This window comes from Carcharhinus amblyrhynchos, chromosome 7 (assembly GCF_965287045.1).
Source record: "Carcharhinus amblyrhynchos chromosome 7, sCarAmb.v2.hapA, whole genome shotgun sequence".
In the NCBI taxonomy this organism is placed as follows: domain Eukaryota; kingdom Metazoa; phylum Chordata; class Chondrichthyes; order Carcharhiniformes; family Carcharhinidae; genus Carcharhinus; species Carcharhinus amblyrhynchos.
In genome coordinates this window covers 61,330,760-61,353,252 of record NC_137330.1, presented here as the reverse complement: position 1 = coordinate 61,353,252, position 22,493 = coordinate 61,330,760, and the positions used below count along the sequence as shown (strand labels likewise).

Below are 22,493 nucleotides of genomic sequence, written 5' to 3'. Positions count from 1 at the left end.
CCATGTTTCTGCTATGACAGATTCCATTAATTCCAGTTCAACAGTTGGAGGGAAAAGGAGCAGAAGAAAGGAATATAGAGAAGATTTGATTTCACTACCAGAATTTTAGGGAATGACTATAATTCTTTGTTTCTTTTTCAGTTGATTCAGAAGGAGTAGTTAAAAACCTTTCCGTAAGTAATAGAAAATAATTTCCATTTGCTGGAAAAAATTTGATTTGATTTTATTATTGTTACATATATTGGTATACAGTGAAAAGTATTGTTCCTTGCGTGCTGTACGGACAAAGCATATCGTTTGTAGACAAGGCAAGGAGAGGGTGCAGAATTTAGAGTTACAACATTTGGTGGCATCCAAACGTATTGGACTTTAATGCAGTCCTTCACTGTAATGTTCCTTTGTTATTCTAGAATTAGGGATTTTTTTCACTGGAATTGAGAATGTTGAAAAGATTAAAAGTGATAAAAGCTTTTGAGAAGATGCAAAATATTGGCCTCAATATTAGCTTCTTCGCAATAGGCAAGAAAATGTTTTTTTGTGTGGATTAAAGTTTGTTAAATGGCAAATCAACCATTGCCTTTTTTTGTGACTGTGGATAGTATTATTGGTGACTGATCCATTCTCGAGAGGCTGTGCACTTCATAAAGAAATTTAAATCTGGCTTCCTCAGTGCAAGTGAAGGCCTAATTTAAACGTTAGCATTGCAGGACTGATTTCCCAAGGCTTGGTAGTAATACAAAGGTGGGGGCTGTCAGCTCCAGAAGGTAAGTGCTTTTTACAACACTCCATTTGGGCCAGAAGGAGGGAGATTGTTATGCCTGAACCCTCAAAAGAAATTCTTAGCTCAAAACCTCAACACCACGACATTTCCACCATCAGCTTCCATGTTTATTCTTTGCCTTTGCACAGTTGTTGCCCTCAATCTAGCTTTTATCCGCAACCCCCATCCTATTGATTGTCACTCTGTTTCTCTCTGACCACAAAGCTTTTAACTGCAGTTCCTATTTTCCCACTTGCCACTTTCTGCTTTGGTCCCTCCAATCCATCCCCACTGTTCCAGGAACCATCTCCAAGCATCCCCAGCTGTGACTTCCTGCCAATTGTTTTCCCGCTTTGTAACCCATCAGTCTGTCATTTCTGCTCTGATGCCATGTTCCCCTGCACCCTCCCACCTCAACATAATTTCCAACTCATTGGCAAAGGGAAATCATTGTCAGAAGAACTATGTCTGAAGAAATGTTTTCATGTAATTTTCTTAGAACACTGAGGGTGGAATTTTCCCAACCCGCCTGCCTGCCATGGGAATTGTAGCAGGCGGGGGCAGACCAGGCAAAGGGCCATTGATTTCGGGTGGGAATTTCCGGCCTTGAAGTGAGCGTGGCCAGAAAATCCCATCCTGCGTGGTTTTAACAAATGATTATGCAAGCAGAATTAGACATGAATTTTCAAAAGCAGAATATAAAAGGATATGGGATAGGTTTCTGGAAGTGAGATTAATTGTAAATTCCTCTAATTAAGAAGATAGCAGCAACATAAGCTTGATAGGATGAATGGCCTATTTCTGTGCTATATTGGAAATGTCAAAAAACATTGTTTTTTTTAACCACTATGTGAAAGATTAGATCATCAAATATTTGTTAATAGTACAAAATTTCCTCACTTTTTAAAAAAGTTTTATTGGTATGAAATGTTTTGCAGCCATTTATCAATTTAAACACTTTGGGGAACATCTCTTATTAAATCTGGACATTTGATGTTACAATATGGCTGGGGTAATACTCAACTGATTACACTAGGCTGGATATTTTGCAGGAGACGGGCATCAAGAGTCAGAAAAGAGGACTCCTCAAACTTGCTCCATTAAACAGGGCCCCTGTCCCACATATTTTCATTCTGGGAAAGGTGAGGAAGGGATGGAATCAGGTGTTCTGCCTTTGGAGGCAGGCCTAAGGCAGCAATGGAGGTTGGAGGATGGCAAGGCTGGTGGGCTACAATTCCTGCATCATTTACTAGGACATCAGCCGAGTTGTAATGATGAATGTCGGGACTTCATGCCCTCAAACTTCACAACCTCACCTTCACATCCAACCCACATGACCCTCATTCCCTCTCTTAACATTAAGATTGGTGGCATAGTGGACAGTGAAGAAAGTTATCTCCAATTGCAACAGGATCATGACGAATTAGGCCAGTGGGCTGACGAATGGCAGATGGAGTTTAATTTAGACAAATGTGGGGTGAGTCATTTTGGTAGATTAAATCAGGGCAGAACTGACTCAGTTAATGGAGAGTTACAAAACAAAGAGAACTAGGGGTACATGTTCATAGCTCTTTGAAAGTGGAGTCCCAGGTGGACAGAGTGGTGAAGAAGGTATTCAGCATGCTTGGTTTCATCGGTCAGAACATTGAATACAGGCGTTGGAAAGTCTTGTTGAAGCTGTACAAGACATTGGTAAGGCCACACTTGGAATACTGTGTACAATTCTGATCACTCTACTATAGAAAGGATATTATTAAGCTAGAAAGAGTGCAGAAAAGATTTACTAGGATGCTACCCGGGTCTTGATGGATTGCGTTATAAGGAGAGGCTGGATAGGCTGGGACTTTTTTCTCTGGAGCATAGGAGGCTGAGGGGTGATCTTATAGAGGTCTATAAAATAATGAGAGGCACAGATCAGCTAGATAGTCAATATATTTTCTAGTCTAAAACTAGAGAGCATAGGTTTAAGGTCAGAGGGGAGAGATACAAAAGTGTCCAGAGGGACAATTATTTTCACACAGAGGGTGGTGAGTGTCTGGAACGGAGGTAATAGTAGAGGCGGGTATGAATTTGTCTTTTAAAAAGCATTTAGATAGTTACATGGGTACGATGGGTATAGAGGGATATGGGGCAAATGCAGGCAATTGGGATTAGCTTAGGGGTTTTAAAAAAAAGGTGGCATGGACAAGTTGGGCCGAAGGGCCTGCTTCCATGCTGTAAACCTTTATGATTCTATGAACCCTGATATCCCATCCATGACCCCTCATAGAAAACTCTTCCAAAAGTCATATGTTGGCTGGAATTTTCCAGCCATTCATGACCTACTGCCATTGTCAGCATGAACAGAGAATTTGGTGCTTGGTCAAATCTCTGTTCACTGTAGTGGGATTGGAGAGTCCCAACTGCAGGTGAGGTTGAAGAATCTGACCCATTATTACAAGGTAATAGAGACATAAGAACATAAGAACATAAGAAATAGGAGCAGGAGTAGGCCATCTAGCCCTTCGAGCCTGCCCCGCCATTCAATAAGATCATGGCTGATCTGTCGTGGCTCAGTTCCACTTTCCCGCCCTCTCCCCATAACCCTTAATCCCCTCTCTTATCAAGAACCCATCAACCCGCTTCTTAAAAATATTTAGCGAGGCAGCCTCCACCACTTCAACGGGCAGAGAATTCCAGAGATTCACCACCCTTTGAGTGAAGAAGTTCCTCCTCAACTCCGTTCTAAACCGCCTCCCCTTTATCTTGAGGCTGTGCCCCCTAGTCCTACTGTCTTTTTTGAGCGGGAAGAGTCTCTCCACCTCTATCCTATCCATCCCATTCATCATCTTATACGTCTCAATGAGATCTCCCCTCATTCTTCTAAACTCTAACGAGTACAAGCCTAGTTTATTCAGACGTTGACCAATCAAGTCATTCCCTCCCCTCTGCAACTGTATAAACATTGCTTGCTGAGATTTGAATGGATTAGGCGTTCTTGAAGATCGGCTAGGCATTCATAATGATGCCATCTGTTCAGCCTGATTTTGTTGATACAATTGTCAGATGACCTCATTATGAATGCCTGGCTGAATTCTGAGAATGGCTAATCCACTTAGCTTTCATCAAGTTTTTAAATGCATTTTAAAGTTATTTATTAGCGTCATAAGTAGGCTTACATTAACATTGCAATTTGAAGAGGGGAGAGAAAGCTTTGTTTGACATCTCAATTACCTTGTAATGACCTGATGTTTTGAAGAGATTTTTGCTGCCTGTGTACTCATTTATACACGATTATGAAGTTTGAAGTGGCTAAAAGCTTTTGGGATTGATATTATGAGTGACAGTGGGTGACAGGTTTATGAGAAATGTAGTTTAATAGAATGTCAAATGGCTCTTTTTTGGCTAATGATTCAGGACTAGGTTACCCCCATGGTTACACTTTTTCTGAGAGATGATGAAACACTCTTACTGACAGGAGGGGCCCAACTCCACCAAAATTCTGAGTAGATTCTGGAATCAAGTGAAAATCTGGACCTTTTCTGGCATTGCAAAGAAAAATTGTTTACATTTGCTATTGCAACAGCAAAAAATATCCTGGCAATGTATTAGATTTCTTCACTTGGAATGCAGAATGTTAAAAATTCAAGATATGAAAAGACACAATATCAGCAACTTGCTACATAATTATAACTCGGGACTACATGTATCAGAATAATTCTAAAAGTTGAAAGCTCTCTGAGACAATTTGTCTTTCATAGCTGCATATAAAACAGGTTTTACTTTTGTGAGTTAAACATTTTGAAGGAAAATTAATATTTGTTGTCTTTCTTATATTTTGTATTTTTTTCTATTTTAGTGCAGATTTCCTCACCAACATTTCATACCATATATGTCCTATAATTTGCCTAAGCGCTTCCACTATGCCAATAACATTAGAATAGACAAAGAGGTCCATCTGTACTTGGACAAACAGTGGCTGGCTGCTCGGTAGGTTAATTCGTTGTTTAAAAAGCATGTTTCTGACTTCTAATGTGGTCCCTTTGTTGCTTTTACATTATCACTCTGAACTATCTGCAAATCTCCACCTCTATCTGATCTCCACTGTTCAATCATATAGGCTGGAATTCTTTGACTTCACCTGCAGCTGGGGTTCTCCAGTCCTACTACAGTGAATTGGCTGAGCACCAATTTCTCCATTCTCACTGGCAGCAGTAGCAGGGCGTGCGAGACCAGAGAATTCTGGCCATAATATGCAAACAAAGTATTTTACAATTTCCCCTCCTGTTTCCACAATCTACTCATACAGATTCTGTCTTAACGATTAATTAATCTTTACATTCCAGTGCTGTGACAGAATACTTCATGTAACACTGCCCCTACCTTCTAATGGACTAATTTAGCTTTTGATCTCCACATTCCATGCCTGCTAACATTAATTTATAATATATTAAATAACATAGTGTAGACTTTAGGCAAACATGGAACTAATAAGACACATTCATGTTTGTCAATTTCTCTTGATGATTCTGTTACCATGTTTATAAATCCACGAAAGTACACAGTGACCAAGGAATGTCCCAGAATCTTCAGACCAGGATGAGTGACTTTCTCACTTTTTCAGAGTTGTGGGTTTTGATATGAGCCTTTTAATTGATCATAACTTTACCTTTTGGGTAACCAGACAAATAACAGAGCTTTCTTAAAAGGTGTTTTAATGCAAGGGATAGCAAGGATGCTGGAAAGCTGCAGTTCACATTCCTGTAGCTAGCCAGAATGGCGTATTCCAAGATAGAAAGGCAATTTTAGCTTTCAAAATTGATCACAAGTAATTAGTATAAACCAATCACAATTATTTTACACTTACTTCATTATAATATCCAATCATAGTACAGCTTGTTTCCATTTCTGTGGATTGCTCCCATTTTCTAGTTACGTATGTCTGATTTATGAGCATTGCCTTGGTGTCTGTCTCTGAAGGCTCTTATAAGAAGACCTTTGTTTTTCAGCCTGTGAAACTTTGATACATTTGTGACAATTAACACTTCTAATTAATAATTCTTAAGAATAAATCATTATTGCCTCAAAATTAACCAAATAGGCACAAGTATGCACACAAAGCAAAGGAGATTGTCATTGACTTCAGAAAGCATAAAGGAGAGCATGTCCCTGTCTACATCAATGGTGCCGAAGTAGAAAGGGTTGAGAGCTTCAGGTTTTTAGTGTCCAGATCACCAACAACCTGTCCTGGTCCCCCCATGCCGACACTATAGTTTGGAAGCCCACCAATGCCTCTATTTTCTCAGAAGACTAAAGAAATTTGGCATGTCGGCCAAGACTCTCACCAACTTTTACAGATGCACCATAGGAACCATTCTTTCTGGTTATATCACAGCTTGGTATGGCTCCTGCTCTGCCCAAGATCGCATGGCACTACAAAAGGTTGTGAATGTGGCCCAATCCATCACGCAAACCAGCCTCCCACCAACTGACTCTGTCCACACTTTTCGCTACCTCGGCAAAGCAGCTAGCATAATTAAGGATCCACACATCCCGGACATTCTCTCTTCCACCTTCTTCCTTCGGGAAAAAGATACAAAAGTCTGAGATCACATACCAACTGACTCAAGAACAGTTTCTTTTCTGCTGCAGCCAGAATTTTGAATGGGCTTACCTTGCATTAAGTTGATCTTTCGCTACACCTTAGCTATACTGTAACACTGCATTCTGCATTCTCTTGTTTCCTTCTCTATGAACAGTATGTTTTGTCTGTATAGTGCACAACAAACAATACTTTTCACTGTATGTCAATACATGTGACAATAATAAATCAAATCAAATCAAACATGCATAGGCAGCTAGGATCAAATGCATCCCTTGCAGAGTACAGGTCATGTAGGAGTAGAGTTAAGAGAGAAATCAGGAGAGCAAGAAGGGCACATAAAAAATATCCCAGGATGTTGTGGGAGGCTAGGAAGGAAATTGCAGATCCCCAAGCAGAGGTATTTGAATCATCCACAGCCACGGGCAAGGTGCCTGAAGATTGGAGGGTGGCAAATATTATGCCTTTGTTTAAGAAGGGCTGTAGGGAAAAGCCTGGGAACTACAGGCTGGTGAGCCCAATGTCTTTAGCGGATAAGTTGTCAGAAAATATTATGAGAGATAGGATCTACAGGCATTTAGTGAGGCAAGCAGTAATTAGGGACAGTCAGCATGGCTTTCTGAGTGGAAAATCATGTCTCATGAATTTGTTTGAGTTTTTTGAAGGGGTAACTAAGGAGATAGATGAGGGCAATGCAGTCGATGATGTCAACATGGACTTTAGCAAAACCTTTGACAATAGAGTCATAAAGATTTACAGCATGGAAGCAGGACCTTCGGCCCAACTTGTCCATGCCGTCCTTTTTCTTTAAAACCCCAAAGCTAATCCCAATTGCCTGCATTTGGCCCATATCCCTCTATACCAATTGTACCCATGTAACTATCTAAATGCTTTTTAAAAGATAAAATTGTACCCGCCTCTACTACTACCTCTGGCAGCTTGTTCCAGACGCCCACCACCCTCTGTGTGAAAAAATTGCCCCTCTGGACACTTTTGTATTTCTCCCCTCTCACCTAAAACTGATGCCCTCTAGTTTTAGACTCCCCTACCTTTGGGAAAAGATGTTGATTATGTATCTTGTCTATGCCCCTCTTTATTTTATAGACCTCTAAAAGGTTACCCCTCAGCCTCCTGTGCTCCAGAGAAAAAAGTCCCAGCCAATTCAGCCTCTCCTTATAACTCAATCCATCAAGTCCCGGTAGCATCCTAGTAAATCTTTTCTGCACTCCTACTAGTTTAATAATATCCTTTCTATTATAGGATGACCAGAATTGCACACACTATTCCAAATGTGGCCTTACTAATGTCTTGTACAACTTCAACAAGGCATCCCAACTCCTGTATTCAACGTTCTGACCGATGAAACCAAGCGTGCTGAATGCCTTCTTCACCACTCTGTCCACCTGTGACTCCACTTTCAAAGAGCTTTGAACATGAACCCATACATCTCTTTGTTCTGTAACTCTCCCCAGTGCCCTACCATTAACTGAGTAAGTCCTGGTTCAATCTAACAAAATGCATTCTGGAATCAAGTGAAAATCTGGACCTTTTCTGGCATTGCAAAGAAAAATACCATGCGGTACCTTGTCAAAGGCCTTGCTAAAGTCCATGTAATCAACATCAACTGCACTGCCCTCATCTACCTTCTTGGTTACCCCCTCAAAAAATTCAATTAAATTTGTGAGACATGATTTTCCACAGAGAAGGTACCACATGGTAGGTTGTTGCATAAGGTTAAATCTCATGGTATTCAGGGTGAGGTAGCCAATTGGATACAAAATTGGCTTGATGACAGGAGACCTAGGATCATTCCAGAGGGTTTTTTTTTCAAACCGGAGGCCTGTGACCAGTAGTGTACCTCATGGATTGGTGCTGGTCCACTGTTACTTGTCATTTATATTAATGATTTTGATGAGAATTTTGCAGGCTTGGAGAGTTAAGTTTGCAGATGACACCAAGACTGGTGGTATTGTGGATAGTGAAGAAGGTTATCTGGGATGCAACAGGATTGTGATCAATTGGCCAGTAGACTAATGAATGGCAGATGGAGTTTAATTTAGATACATGCAAGATGATGCATTTTGGTATTTCGAATCAGGGCAGGACTTAGCTCATGGTAAGGTACTGTGGAGAATTATAGAACAAAGATATCTAGAGGTACAGGTTCATAGCTCCTTGAAAGTGGAGTCACAGGAGGACAGGGTGGTGAAGAAGGCATTCTTCAAATGCTTGGTTTCATTGGTCAGAACTTTGAATACAGGAGTTAGAATGTCTTGTTGAAGTTGTATAAGATATTAATAAGACCACACTTGGAATACTGTGTACAATTCTGGTCACGCCATTATAGATAGGATATTATTAAACTAGAAAGAGTGCAGAAAAACTTTACTAAGATGCTACTGGGACTTGATGGTTTGAGTTGTAAGGAGAGGCTGGATGAATTGGAACTTAGGAGGCTTAGGGGTGATCTTATAGAGGTTTATAAGATAATGAGGGGCATAGATAAGGTCCAAAGTCAACATATTTTCCCAAAGGTAGAGGAGTCTAAAACTAGAGGGCACTAAGGTGAAAGGGGCTAGATGCAAAAGGGTCCGGGGGCAATTTTTTTTTACACAGAGGGTGGTGAGTTTCTGGAATGAGCTGCCAGAGGTAGTCGTAATGGTGGGTACAATTTTGGTCTTTTGAAAAGCATTTAGAAACTTACGTGGGAAAGATGGGTATAGAGGGATATGGGCCAAACATGGGCAACTGGGACAAGCTTAATGGTAAAAACAGGGTGGCCTGGACAAGTTGGGCTAAGGACCATTTTGCTGTAAATCTCTATGACTCTTAACTAGAGAGCTTCATAAAATGTTGCATTTTGCCTTAAAGCATCTAGTTTTGAAACTTTTGCCATTTTTGTGGGGCATATGACAGGCATTGTCAGCATAATATACGATCAGCATTAAAAATAGATAATCTGGGATAGACGATCTATGCTCGGCAAGTTACAAGATCAAAATGAATGAAATACATTGTTTCATTAAATATTGGTACTTATTACTTACGGCAATAAGAACAGCTGGAGAGATATATTTTCCAGTTAACTAATATTAGTTTTTTTTATGTTAGGGCATTTTGGAGTCCCAAATCTTTTGTGAATTATACAATTTTAAATTATTATCAGACGCTACACAAAATTGCACTTTGGGCTGAACTGCTATACAACAAGTTGCTGAAACTATTGCCTCAGTGCTTCATCTGCATGTCAGGTCCCAACACCTATTAACCATGTATTCATTGAATATTGACAAATAAAGCTGACATTGAAAAGAAGATTGAAATATTGGGCTGTAACATTGCCACTGAGATAGAACATTCATTTCCATGATCAGTACTTAGGAGCTGAAGTTCCTCAGCTTTTCTGGGGGAATTCCACCATAACTCTGAAGGTTATGAAATATGCTATGACCCATTTACTCCAAATTCCAACTTAAGCTGGGATTTCTCATTTATTATCATAGAATCCCCACAGTGCATTGGGCCCATTGAGTGAGCACTGACTCTACAACAGAGCATCTTACCCAGAGACAAGTTCTGCCCTATCTCCATAACCCCACACATTTACCTCCCTAATCCTCCTAACCTACATATGTTGGAACATTAAAGGGCAATTTGGCATGGCCAATCCAACTAACTTGCATATTTTTGGACGTGGGAGGAAATTGGAGCACCCAAAGCAATCCCACACTGACACAGGGAGAATGTGCAAACTCCACACAGACAGTGACATAAGGCCAGAATCGAATCTGGGTTTCTGGCAGTGCTAATTACTGTGCCACTATGCTGCCTCTGCCCATCAGGCGACAAAGGGGCAACCAGCGCTCACCTGACGAAGGGGCAACCAGCACTCCAAAAGCTAGTGGTTTTTGCTACCAAATAAACCTTTTGGACTTTAACCTGGTGTTGTGAGACTTCTTACTGTGTTTACCCCAGTCCAACGCTGGCATCGCCACATCATGATCCGTCACAAGGCCAGTGACTTGTGAACATTTGGGATGGAACATTCTACACTGGAAATCTCTGCTTTCCCAAACCATATGATACATGGCATTTCAAATGCCATGTTCTGTGTCACATCACAGAGCGGTACATATGGACCCGTGGGAGGCACATATGCCAAGAAGTTGACTGAAGATAGGTAGTAGAGCTCTGGCAGCATATGTTGGCTCTGTGCAAAGCAGGCATCCTTCTGTTGACCATGCATTCTCCTGTGGGACCACTCCTGGAGGCTATCAATATTTTCAGGCAATTTAATCTTCCTGTCTTGTATCTTTTCCATTCTGTACTAATCATATTGCTGTTCTCTTCTAAAGTTTCTGTTCTAAAAATTATTTTCAGAGATCCACGGACATTCAGTTTTTGTGGTGGTGGCAATCATGGCTATGATAATGAATACAAAAGCATGCACGTAAGTAATTGAATATGTATAATTGTGTACAGCTCACCATTTCCATATTGAGGGATAATTTCCTTTATTCTGTGTGAAGTTTGAATGTGTTTTTTATAGACACGGTATGACTTTGATTTCCAGCTGACATGCCTGGGGTAATTTCCTATTTTTGTATTCTTGGTATGAAATGTCAGCCATCATGAGCACATATTGGAAAATTGCACAGGCTCAGGCATGAATGCCCATCACTGAAAGTATTGAAGCACAGAAATTTGTTACTACTTTTCAGACTCACTTAGGCATATCAGAAAGAGGGCTAATGTGGGATATGGAAAACCTCACAATGCTGATATTTTGGAAGTGAGCCTCAGCGCATTCTTCGGGCAGCGCAGTAAGGTGAAAACTCTGCATCACCCAGTGGTTTGCTTGACCTCAGAGTGGCTGATGTTGAAACTATGAGGAGGTCATTTGATAAGTCAATCTCTCTGTATACTTATTATAAAGTTTAGATTGCAAGACCCACAAAACTGTAACCATCATGAGACAACTGTGCACAAGGTGCACCTAAATTTGTAGTATGCACTTCCAACAAGTAAGGAACACAAAGGAGTGCTGACTTGTGACATCACCAAAATTGACAAACTACTTACCACTTTGATAAATAGAAAAATATAATTATGTTGCCATCAATTGGTTCTGCCATAAGTACAAATATCTTGTCAGTGATTAGGTACTAATTTGGAATTTTGAAATTTGTGGTCATTCAAGCCCATTATAACTTCCAGTTGCAAATTTTACCACAGATTCAGGCCTTATATACGTGGAACATTTTCTTTTGCAGAATCTAGGGGATTTTCACAGCAACTTCATTGCAATGTTAATGTAAACCTATTTATGACACTAATAAATAAACTTTAAACTTTATCTAAGGAGAATAATTCCCTTTTAATATATGCTTTCCCTGTTTATTTAACAAAAGTTTAATAAAAGTTTTTTTTCCCTCCTTGTAATTACTATGTTATCCCTTGCTGGTTAATTCCAGGCTATCTTCATAGGTAATGGGCCAGGCTTCAGATATAAGACCAAGGTTGAGCCATTTGATAATATTGAACTCTACAACTTGATGTGTGGTGAGTGCTGCCATAACTAGATTTACGTAAATGAATGTATTTATTTCAGTTTTAAATTAGAGCTGCTTTTCTGGCAAATAAAACATATAATTGTATCTGCTTTTATTTGCTAAGGCATTGGGATAAAGGCATAAAGCATTTGTTTTAATATTGTTGCAATATAACTAATTCAGAATGTCTATAGCACAGAGAATTGAAGTTAGTGACTCAAAGTATCATGAAACAATCCCTACTTCAGCTGTGAGGACTGAAAAAGATAGTGAAATTGTATTGAGGTTGGAAGTTCCTGTGTAATGATGCCAACACTCCTTGGTACAAATGTGAAAAAAATACATATATAATTGGTTTCTGACTGAATGTGATGGCACTGGTAACTCTCACAATTTGGTTCAAATCCCACTGGGTTCAAACCCCACTGCAGCAGCTGGTGCAATTTAAAGCTAATCTCATTAATAAAAATCCATCTGGGTTACTAATGACCTTTATGGAGAGAAAGCTGCTATCCTTTCATGGTTTGACTGAATTGTGATTCCACACCCCCAGCAATGTGGTTGACTCTTAACTACCCTCTGAAATAGCTCAGCATGCTATTCAGTTCAAGGACATCTAGGGAGGGGCAATAAATGCTGGCTTTGCTAGCAATGCCCACACCCCTTGAAAGAATAAACCAGCTCATTCTGCTAGCATTAGACAAACAAGAAGGTGAAATATAATTGTCAATAACAAGGATCAGTTGGCTAGATTATGATGCAAAATGATGCCAATGGGTAGGATTCCAGTGGCATTACCATGGCATTGAGGGGGTGCATCCCATGGAACTACCTACCTGATGTCTGCCCAAATTTACAATAAACTCCTGAAACATAACTGGTCTTTTTGACCAACATTATATCAACAACTATGCTTCAAAAGTACATTGGCTATACTTTGGAAATTCCTGACATTTTGTTATTAAAGGTGCTAATTAAAGTGCAAAATTTTCATCTACTAAATCCACTTCTTTCTCAGACAACATATGATTTACTCCATCATGGACTCTACATTTATTTAATGGTCCCGAGAGAAATGTTGCTTTCCATCAATCTTTCCATTTGATCCAAACAATGTAGGAAATGTTTTCTGTCATATAAGGCTCTGACACATGTAGTGTTAATGCAGGAATGACTACAGTACTACAGTACAGTGATGTACGAGATATATAACCCAATCCTTGACAGAACCATCTGTACTAGCAAGCATTGGAGGCAGTTCATAGCTTGTATCCTTTACTGTCTATTTGTAAATAATTCTAAGAGTCAATAAAGACTAGATGATCTACATATGACTTCAAAGACTTCTCCTGAATTATTGGACTGTAACCAACATCCTACAACACGGTTTCCCAAACATTTAGAGCCATGGAATCCCTAATGATCGCCCAAGAGCATTGGAGAATGCCAAATATTCTTATCATGTCGATGACATGTTCTAGCCTCCATACATGAATCTCCTTCCATGACCCCCCTCAGATGAATCCCCTGTCAAAGCCCAATCTCCTCCCAAACCACCACTCCTATGGGCCCCTCACATAGCATCTAGATTATTTGCTAGGATTTACTTTTTTAAATGCATCATCAGAATGTGGTTGATGGTGCCAAGATAATAATTTCTCTTACTGAGTTAGAGTACTTACCCCTGCCGCTCCTCCATTCGCCCAGCAGCAAATGGCTGAGACTCTCTGGCCTCCCAGCCACATGTTTCCCACCAGCGAGAGGTGGCGTATTGTTTGTGAGCCGCGGGATTCTCTGCTCCTGCCTCTGTCAATGGGCGTTCCCACGGACGTCACACCATGCTGGTGGGAAACCCACAGGAGGGGGTGCACCGCTGGCGGGACTGAAGAATTCCGCCAGCGCGACTAGCCAGAGAATTCCGACCATTATGAACAACAAGAGGGAAAATAAAAATCTAATTGGCCAATCGGTGTCCATTGTCCAATCTGAGCCTATCAGAAACCAATGCTGAGCGAGGGCATGATCTGATTGGTCAATTTGATTTTTGTTTTTTTTTGTTTTGGGGCCCTTGCTTTTTCTCAAATCTTTGCTGCTTCAACTGACTTATGTGTGCATTTTAGTTTGCTTGCATTTTTTGTTTTGTTTAACAATATTGCCTTTTTGTCACATGGCAGCCGGAAATAAAACAGAACCCACGAGGGCCTAGTTTGGGAACCCCTGCCTTACAACTGTTCCACAAAGCATTTCTGTCCAAAATTAATTCTATAATATTTAAATAACATTCATTAATAAGTTTTTCAAAGCCATTGTACATTGTAATTAAACAACATTTGCAGGAGGAATGCACGCATACATCCAGATTTCTCAGTATGACTACACTTGCACTGTGAGAAATTTAGGTCAAGAGAATGAGGCAACTTTCCTGAATTCCTGAAGAGAATTTAGAGTTGGGAGAAGTGAAGAAGGGGAATGGCCTGCTGATTAGTATTCAGACCCAGTAATATGAATACAACTTGCTAATTTAATGCTACGCAGGTTTTTTTTAAGAAGTAAATAACTGTTGAAGTAAAACTGTTCTTGTTAGTGGCAATCTGCTAATTGATGATGAAAAAAATGTTGTTCCGATACCTAATAATGCAAGATAGCCTCAATGCATATTGAAAGCCAAATAACACATCTCAGCATTAATAATGATACATGCTGGCAGATTCGTAATGATGTTGTGGAGATGCTGGCATTGGACTGGTGTAAACACAGTAAGAAGTCTCACAACATCAGGTTAAAGTCCAACAGGTTCATTTGAAAATAAACACCACAAGCATTTGGAACACTGTTCCTTCGTCAGGTGAGTGGAGAGTTCTGCTCACAAACAGGGCATATAAAGGCACGCACACAGTTTCTAATGGCCCATTGGTCTCTATTCTAAGTGGTATTCTGTAAACTGTGTGTGCCTTTATATGCCGTGTTTGTGAGCAGAACTCTCCACTAACCTGATGAAGGAACAGCATTTTGAAAGCTTGTGGCATTTATTATCAAATAAACCTGTTGGACTTTAACCAGATTCGTAATGAACAGTGCATATCGGAAATTGTGGGAATAAATAATTGTGGTTCTTTGCCATTGGGTTTGAATGCCGGGGTTGGGGGGGGGGGGTGGGGGGCGGTGGTGGTGGTGGTGCAGGGTGATTGGGTAGTGGGGGGAGGTTGGTGGTGGCCCATAACATTTTGGGTGATCTCTTTCCAGCCGTCTACTGAGCCACTCCACCAGTCAGCAATTTTATGCAAGGGTGCCTGATCATTCTCTCTCCAGTTAAGGCCACTAAGTGAAACCCTGCCACTTGAAAACTTCTGCCTAAAGGGCTGAAATAAAATATCACTGACAACTAGCGAAGAATGTATTAAGCAGTCCAGTGACTATATAGTCCAGAAATGACTGCAAACGTAATCACAAATTCACAGCACGTGGCATTTTCAATGCATTAATGGAAACAGTTTGTGGTGAGGAAGTGGTAAGCAATAGTTATAAGCAATAATAACAGTTATGTTTGTAAGAGGATTATATCTTCCTCCTTGGCACAAAATTTATACGTATTGACAGTTTATTCCAAGTTGAAAGAATAGAGACATTTGTCTCATTGTGGGGATGTGTGACTATGATCTCATTTCCTTGTGTGAATCAATAGTATACTTCTAAGTGACTCACTGAATTGCATCACCGATACTCAGACCTGGTGAGGTTGCATGGCTGAATTTTACCAATCTTTTGGAAATGAGTTGGGAAGCGGGAAGGCTGGCAAATTAGCGTAGGAAGGCAATGGGTGGTGTGCTCGACACCTTCCCATGTGATTTTTGCCAATGAGAAAGATGATAGCAGGCCTGCCTGCCTAGAATCTAACTGAACCACTTGAATGGGAAATTAATGACATTTTCCCACTGTGTGTGGTGTTTTGCCAACTTCTGGGTGGGTCACTGCTGAGTGGGGAGACTGCCAGGTAAACCTAGCAGGCTTTGCAGAGGGACTGCTTTTCCAGGTACATTTTGACCCACTGAGTGATCACCTGTGGCAATGGTTGCCACTGTGCTCAGCAACATTCTTTTTGTCAGTATCTGCCTGACTGAACCCAGCAGTCCTGGATCCCATTTACCAGACCTTGAGGGCATTCAACTGTTGATGTACCCTCATTCCACAGGTGCAGTCTCAGCAGTGACCACCAGTGGCACTGCTGAGGTTGCTGAGCTGTCAGCCCTCTGGTTGGGCCGGCAATCCCTGGATGGACAGGCAAGGATGAATTTAACAAAGATGGCGGCCACTTAATTGACTCCTGCTGGCAAAATGTGGACTCGAGCCCCTCTATCCCATGATGCTGGGTCACTCACTACTTCTAGCCCCAATGATAGGACCCCCGCTTCCTATTTAATATTCAGGATGTCTGTCAAAGCATTGGTGACAATAACATTTTCTTCATGCAACAGCAGTGATGTTGAGGATCTGACGCTGGTGCCATAGCTGGGAGTGTTTTATGTTGCTGTTGGTGTAAGAGGGTTAGGTCTGAAATTGACTTTTTTAAAGTGGTAAAATTAATCTATTGTAAATTGAATGTTGATGCTAATATGACATGAGTGTAAATCTGTAACTTTGGAAAAATAAAACAAGATAAACACATACCTACCTTGAGGACAGCCCAAAGTAAAACTTGCTTCATAGATTTGTAAATTTAACACATGCTGATCATCTGTTCCGTATCTAGTGTTTAATTTTCCACTGGTACCAACTCAGAGGTTGCTATTAGTCAAGAGTTAACAACGCTTTCTTGAAACCTGCCATTTCAATATCTAGGAAAGGTGATACCAAAGAGGAACAGGCACAACTATGTATTTGTAACAGGATTGCTCTTTTCTCCCTTGTTAGATTTGTTGCGGATTACGCCTTCACCTAACAACGGATCCCACGGCAGTCTGAACCATCTGCTGAAAACCTCTTTTTATTGGCCTGTATTACCACATGAGGTGTCTGCTTTATCTGTTTGTCCACTCACCAAATTGACTCCAAATGACACACTGGGATGTTCATGTAATGGCTCGGTAAGTACTGGCTGCATATATCAGAGTACACTGGATTGCACAAGTTACTTTAAGAGGCACCAACTAAACTTTGATATCAACAAAATGTATATGTCTTTTAGGCCATAACTGAAGAAGAAATGAATAAACAGATCAATCTTACTGCTGCAGAAGGTAAGATATATTGCTTTTATACATTTTTTGCTATGTCAAATATCAATTTTGCAAGTGTGTGTGATGGAACGTAAGTATACTGTGACTAAATTCTAACAGTTCAGAGTTATTGATTGGAAAAAAATGTTGACAGAATAAATTCCTAACGAATTCCACATGATTTATTTTGGACTTTCTTGAGGATACTTTCTCCACAATGAAGCTTTGTTTTGGAATATCTAACATAGGTATAAAGGATAGACAATTCAACATGAGTGAAATCAGTGTTGTAGGAAGAGCTAATTTTACAGGAAAATGTTCTTATAAATTGAATATTCCAGTAATAGATGTGAATATTTTCACTCTTGTGCATGCAGTAGGATGTTAGGGTAATACACTCTACAGTACTTTAAGGAATGTGAAATATTGACAGTAGCCTCATTCCCCCCAAGCATGTATGTGTGCATAGTAATTTGGTTTAATGTAATGCATGAATACTAAAGAAGTCAATAATAGCTTAATCCAAGTTGTGAGATTTAAGTAAGTAAGTTTATTTATTAGTCACACGTTAAGGCTTACATTAACACTGCAATGAAATTACTGTGAAATTCCTCTAGTTGCTACACTCCGTTACGTGTTCAGGTCAATGCACCTAACCAGGCGCATTTGTAGTTGTAATCATATTAAAGATTTGAATAATAAACTGTTTAAATGATGAAGCTTCTGTTTGCGTGGTTGTGAAAAGACATTTTGTAGTTTTCCTTTGAAAGAGGTCTTGTGGTGTAGTGGTAGTGTTCCTGCTTCTGAACCAGAAGCTTCAGGTTTAAATCACACTTCAAAACTTGATGGCCAAAGATGTGTTCTTGATATGACCGAAAGCTTGAGGATTAACTTGTAAATCCTTCCTGCATAAGCCAGTGGCAGGCACTAAGAATGGAAGAGATTTCTGGTCTGGTGATAGGAAGAAATTGAAGGCTAAATCATCGCTACCCTAGGTCAAGGCTAAAAATGCACATAAAATTGTGTGTTGCTACAGCAGCCTGGACTCTTTGGGTGCTGGTGGGTTCATTTGGCTGGATGGCAAGTGTTGATCAGATTTGAAACAACAGCATGGTGTTTGATCCCCATTCTGCCTGGGGTGGATTTGGAATTGCCTCCTTGCTTGTGGTAATGGTGCCATGGGTCACACCTGTGTTTGGGCAGAGAACTCAAGAAAAGACAGTTTTCATTCTATTAATCTTCCACTTTTTTGATTTGCTCGATCAAAGATTCTTCTACTCTGTAGTTTTGATTAATAGAATCCAAGAGTCATCCAAATTAATATGGAGTAATAAAGTAGAGTATTTGTGTCAAAGTTCTGTCGCTCTATCTATAGGTTACTAGGTTGACATTGAGTGGGATACTTCCATTTTATGATAGTGGATGGATGTCACCCCCCGCCACCCACCCCCCCCACCCCCCCCCCATTGCATTTAGCCAGGCCTTTAGTAGGGAATTGTAATTAAGTCAGGTTAATGACCTCTCCATGTAAAAAAAAGTCTTAATTAAGGCAATGAGTCAAAGCACTTTCTGCTGGGTGTAGAGGCAGTGGAATAAATTAGTTGGTACATGTATCAGTAGACGTGGAAGAGAGAAAATTAATTGGTTGAAGCACCATTAATTTAACCTTTTGGGGATTCATAGAATCCAACAGTTCAAACGTGAGAGTTCTCACCTTACAAACCAACGCTCACCAGCTCAAAATTATGTAGCTATCTCCACAGTTTTGATGGCTGCTAATGGACACAAATACACATTTGTAAATTTGGAAATATTGCTTAGTGAAATTGCAGACTGTGATGCAGTGTTTTTACAGTAATATTTGTATATTTCTTGCTTTCTTTGTAACAAGTTTGTTATTCAATTGTGATGACTACAAGTTTTTTTTTCCTGTTACCCTTGAATTATTCCATCAACAGTTACATGAAGTTGAATATAATTTGTTTTGTCATATTGTGCTATTTATATCCAGAAACAAATCAGACAAAACTCTGGGATACTTCCGAAATGTCAAAGGGCCAAGTTTTTTTTAAAATGTTGATTTTCCAAAAGGTAAACAAATTAATGTATCTTTGATTGGCATTAATCCTACTTTATACTTTATCTGACTAAGAGAGAAATCTGCATTAAAAATAGAAGATGCTGGAAATACTTGCAGGTCTGGGAGTATCTGTGGAGAGATGTTTCAGGTCGATGACCTTTCTTTAAAACCTGCTGAGCATTTCAGCATTTTCTGCTTTTATTATATTTGTTTGGGTTAGCCTCAAACTGGCTCCAGTGATGACAGTTATCAAATGTTCTGTCCCTTCACCATCAAAACTGTGTTTTTATTTTAACAAATATATGGTCAAAAGTGGGAAAAAACTCATCCATTTTTGAGAATGATAACCCTACATACCTGCTTTCTCAACTTATTCCTCAATCCTTATTTTTGCCTGAAACACATGAGATTTGGGAGGAAGTCCAGATGCAGTATTATTCAGCTTGGTGTCACCAGATCCTTTCTGCATTCACACGGTCACGTTATGCTAATATCATTAGTGGCTAGAGATAAAACAATTGCCTGTTGTAGTACGAAGAAGAGAACACCCTACAATTCAAACAGGAAATCATTAGCAACATATAATCCCAACAATCATCATATCATAAGATTTAGGTTAGCCATGGAAAAGGCCATGGAGAAATCTAAAGTGAAAATACTGAATTAGAAGAACATCAATTTCAGTGGACGAGGATGGATGAGGCCCAGGTAATTGAGAATCAAAGGTTGGCTGGCAGGACTGCCGTGGAACAATGTGCTGCTTTTAAAGAGATGTTCTGGGTATGGGTCGAGGTACATTCCCATCTGAAAGATAGGGCAACTGAAACCAGAGCTGGTTAATGAGACAGAGAATAAAATGAAGCAGAAAAAGTGAGTGTTTGACTGATGCCAGATTGATAATACAACAGGATTGAATATAGCAGATTCAGAGGGGGAAGTAATAAAGGGAATTAGAGCAGCAAAAAGCGAGAATGAGATGAAACTGGCAGTTAGAGGAAAAGGGAATCCAGAAGTCTTTTATGAGCACGTAGATAGTAAAAGGATGATAGAAAGAGTTGTGGGGCTGATAAGGGATCAGAAAAAGAGAATTATGTTGGAAACATGGCTGAGCTACTAAATGAATATTTTGCATTTAATTTTCCAGGGAAGATGTTACCAAGTCCATAATGAAAGGGGAGGTGATTGAAACATTAGATGGGCTTAAAATTCATAAGAAGCAGGTGGTAGAAAGGGTAGATATATTTAAAGTTGATAAGTAACCAGGACTAGGCAGAATGTATCCAAGAATGCTGAGGGAAGTAAGGATGAAAATTGCAGTCAATGGCAAAAGTGCAAATAAAAATTGTTCAAATTAGATTGTAAGGATTAGCCCAGCATCTAGAACATAGAACATAGAACATAGAACATTACAGTGCAGAACAGGCCCTTCGGCCCACGATGTTGCGCCGACCAGTTAAAAAAAAACAATGACCCACTAATCTAAACCAATCCCTTTTCATCCATAAACCTATCCACGGATCTCTTAAACGCCCCCAAACTAGGTGCATTTACAACCGCAGCAGGCAGGGCATTCCAATCCCTCACCACCCTCTGGGTAAAGAACCTACCCCTGACATCCGTCCTATAACTATCCCCCCTTAATTTAAAGCCATGCCCCCTCGTGCTAGCTTTCTCCATCCGAGGAAAAAGGCTATCACTGTCCACCCTATCTAAACCTCTAATCATCTTATATGTTTCAATAAGATCCCCTCTTAGCCGCCTTCTTTCTAGCGAAAACAACCCCAAATCCCTCAGTCTCTCCTCATAGGACCTCCCCTCCATACCAGGCAACATCCTGGTAAACCTCCTCTGCACCCCCTCCAAAGCCTCCACATCCTTCCTGTAATGTGGGAACCAGAACTGCACACAATACTCCAAGTGCGGCCGCACCAGAGTTGTGTACAGTTGCAACATGACGCTGCGACTCCTAAATTCAATCCCCCTACCAATAAACGCCAAGACACCGTATGCCTTCTTAACAACCTTATCTACTTGATTCCCAACTTTCAGGGATCTATGTACACATACACCTAGATCCCTCTGTTCATCCACACTATTCAAAGTCCTCCCGTTAGCCCTATACTCCACACATCTGTTATTCCTACCAAAGTGAATCACCTCACACTTCTCCGCATTAAACTCCATCCGCCACCTCTCGGCCCAGCTCTGCAACCTGTCTAAGTCTCCGTGCAAACTATGACACCCTTCCTCACAATCTACCACACCTCCGACTTTGGTGTCATCAGCAAATTTACTAATCCACCCAGCTATACCCTCATCCAGATCATTAATAAAAATTACAAACAGCAGTGGCCCCAAAACAGATCCCTGAGGCACACCACTCGTAACCGAACTCCATGACGAATATTTACCATCAACCACCACCCTCTGTCTCCTATCTGCTAGCCAATTCCTGATCCAATTTCCTAGACTACCCTCAGTCCCATACATCTGCATTTTCTGCAGAAGCCTACCATGGTGAACCTTATCAAACGCCTTACTAAAATCCATATATACCACGTCAACTGCCTTACCCCCATCCACCTCTTTGGTCACTTTCTCAAAAAACTCAATAAGGTTAGTAAGGCACGACCTACCCGTTACAAAACCATGCTATCTCCAATCAATTCGTTACTCTCCAAATAACTATAAATCCTATCCCTAATAATTTTTTCTAAAACCTTGCCCACAACAGAAGTAGGACTAACCGGTCTATAATTCCCGGGGAAGTCTCTGTTCCCCTTCTTAAACAATGGGACAACATTCGCTATCCTCCAATCCTCCGGTACTATACCAGAGACCAACGACGACCTGAAGATCAGAGCCAGAGGCTCTGCAATCACCTCTCTTGCCTCCCAGAGAATCCTAGGGTAAATCCCATCCAGACCAGGGGACTTATCTATTTTCAAACCCTCTAGAATATCCAGCACATCCCCCTTATCAACTGCAATACTGTCTATTTTACACCCCTGCAACCCAGTGTCCTCCTCAGCTATATTCATGTCCCCCTGCGTGAACACCGAAGAGAAATATTGGTTCAATGCCTCACCAATCTCTTCCGGTTCCACACACAATTTCCCTCTACTGTCTGTAACTGGCCCTGTCAATATAATGATGGTGTTTGGAAAATTTTTAGAGATGATAATCCAGGAGAAAATTAACAATCATTTGGATAAACGCAGATTAATTTGAAAATGTCAGTAGAGATATGTGAAAGACAGATTGTGTTTTCTACCTTCAATGAGCTTTTCGAAGAATTATGAAATTG

At 40.4% G+C, this 22,493-nt stretch overlaps 1 protein-coding gene across 1 annotated transcript in view; it reads left to right on the top strand.

Annotated features, from left to right (window-relative positions):
• The window catches only part of LOC145344995 (ectonucleotide pyrophosphatase/phosphodiesterase family member 3), a 101,645-nt gene that overhangs the window by 54,718 nt on the left and 24,434 nt on the right, over nucleotides 1-22,493 (top strand). The window contains exons 14-19 of the mRNA XM_080192434.1: nucleotides 142-173; nucleotides 4,599-4,729; nucleotides 10,722-10,791; nucleotides 11,816-11,903; nucleotides 16,802-16,974; nucleotides 17,076-17,127. Coding sequence (XP_080048560.1) covers nucleotides 142-173; nucleotides 4,599-4,729; nucleotides 10,722-10,791; nucleotides 11,816-11,903; nucleotides 16,802-16,974; nucleotides 17,076-17,127 — 546 coding nt within the window. The remainder of the gene's footprint in view (nucleotides 1-141; nucleotides 174-4,598; nucleotides 4,730-10,721; nucleotides 10,792-11,815; nucleotides 11,904-16,801; nucleotides 16,975-17,075; nucleotides 17,128-22,493) is intronic.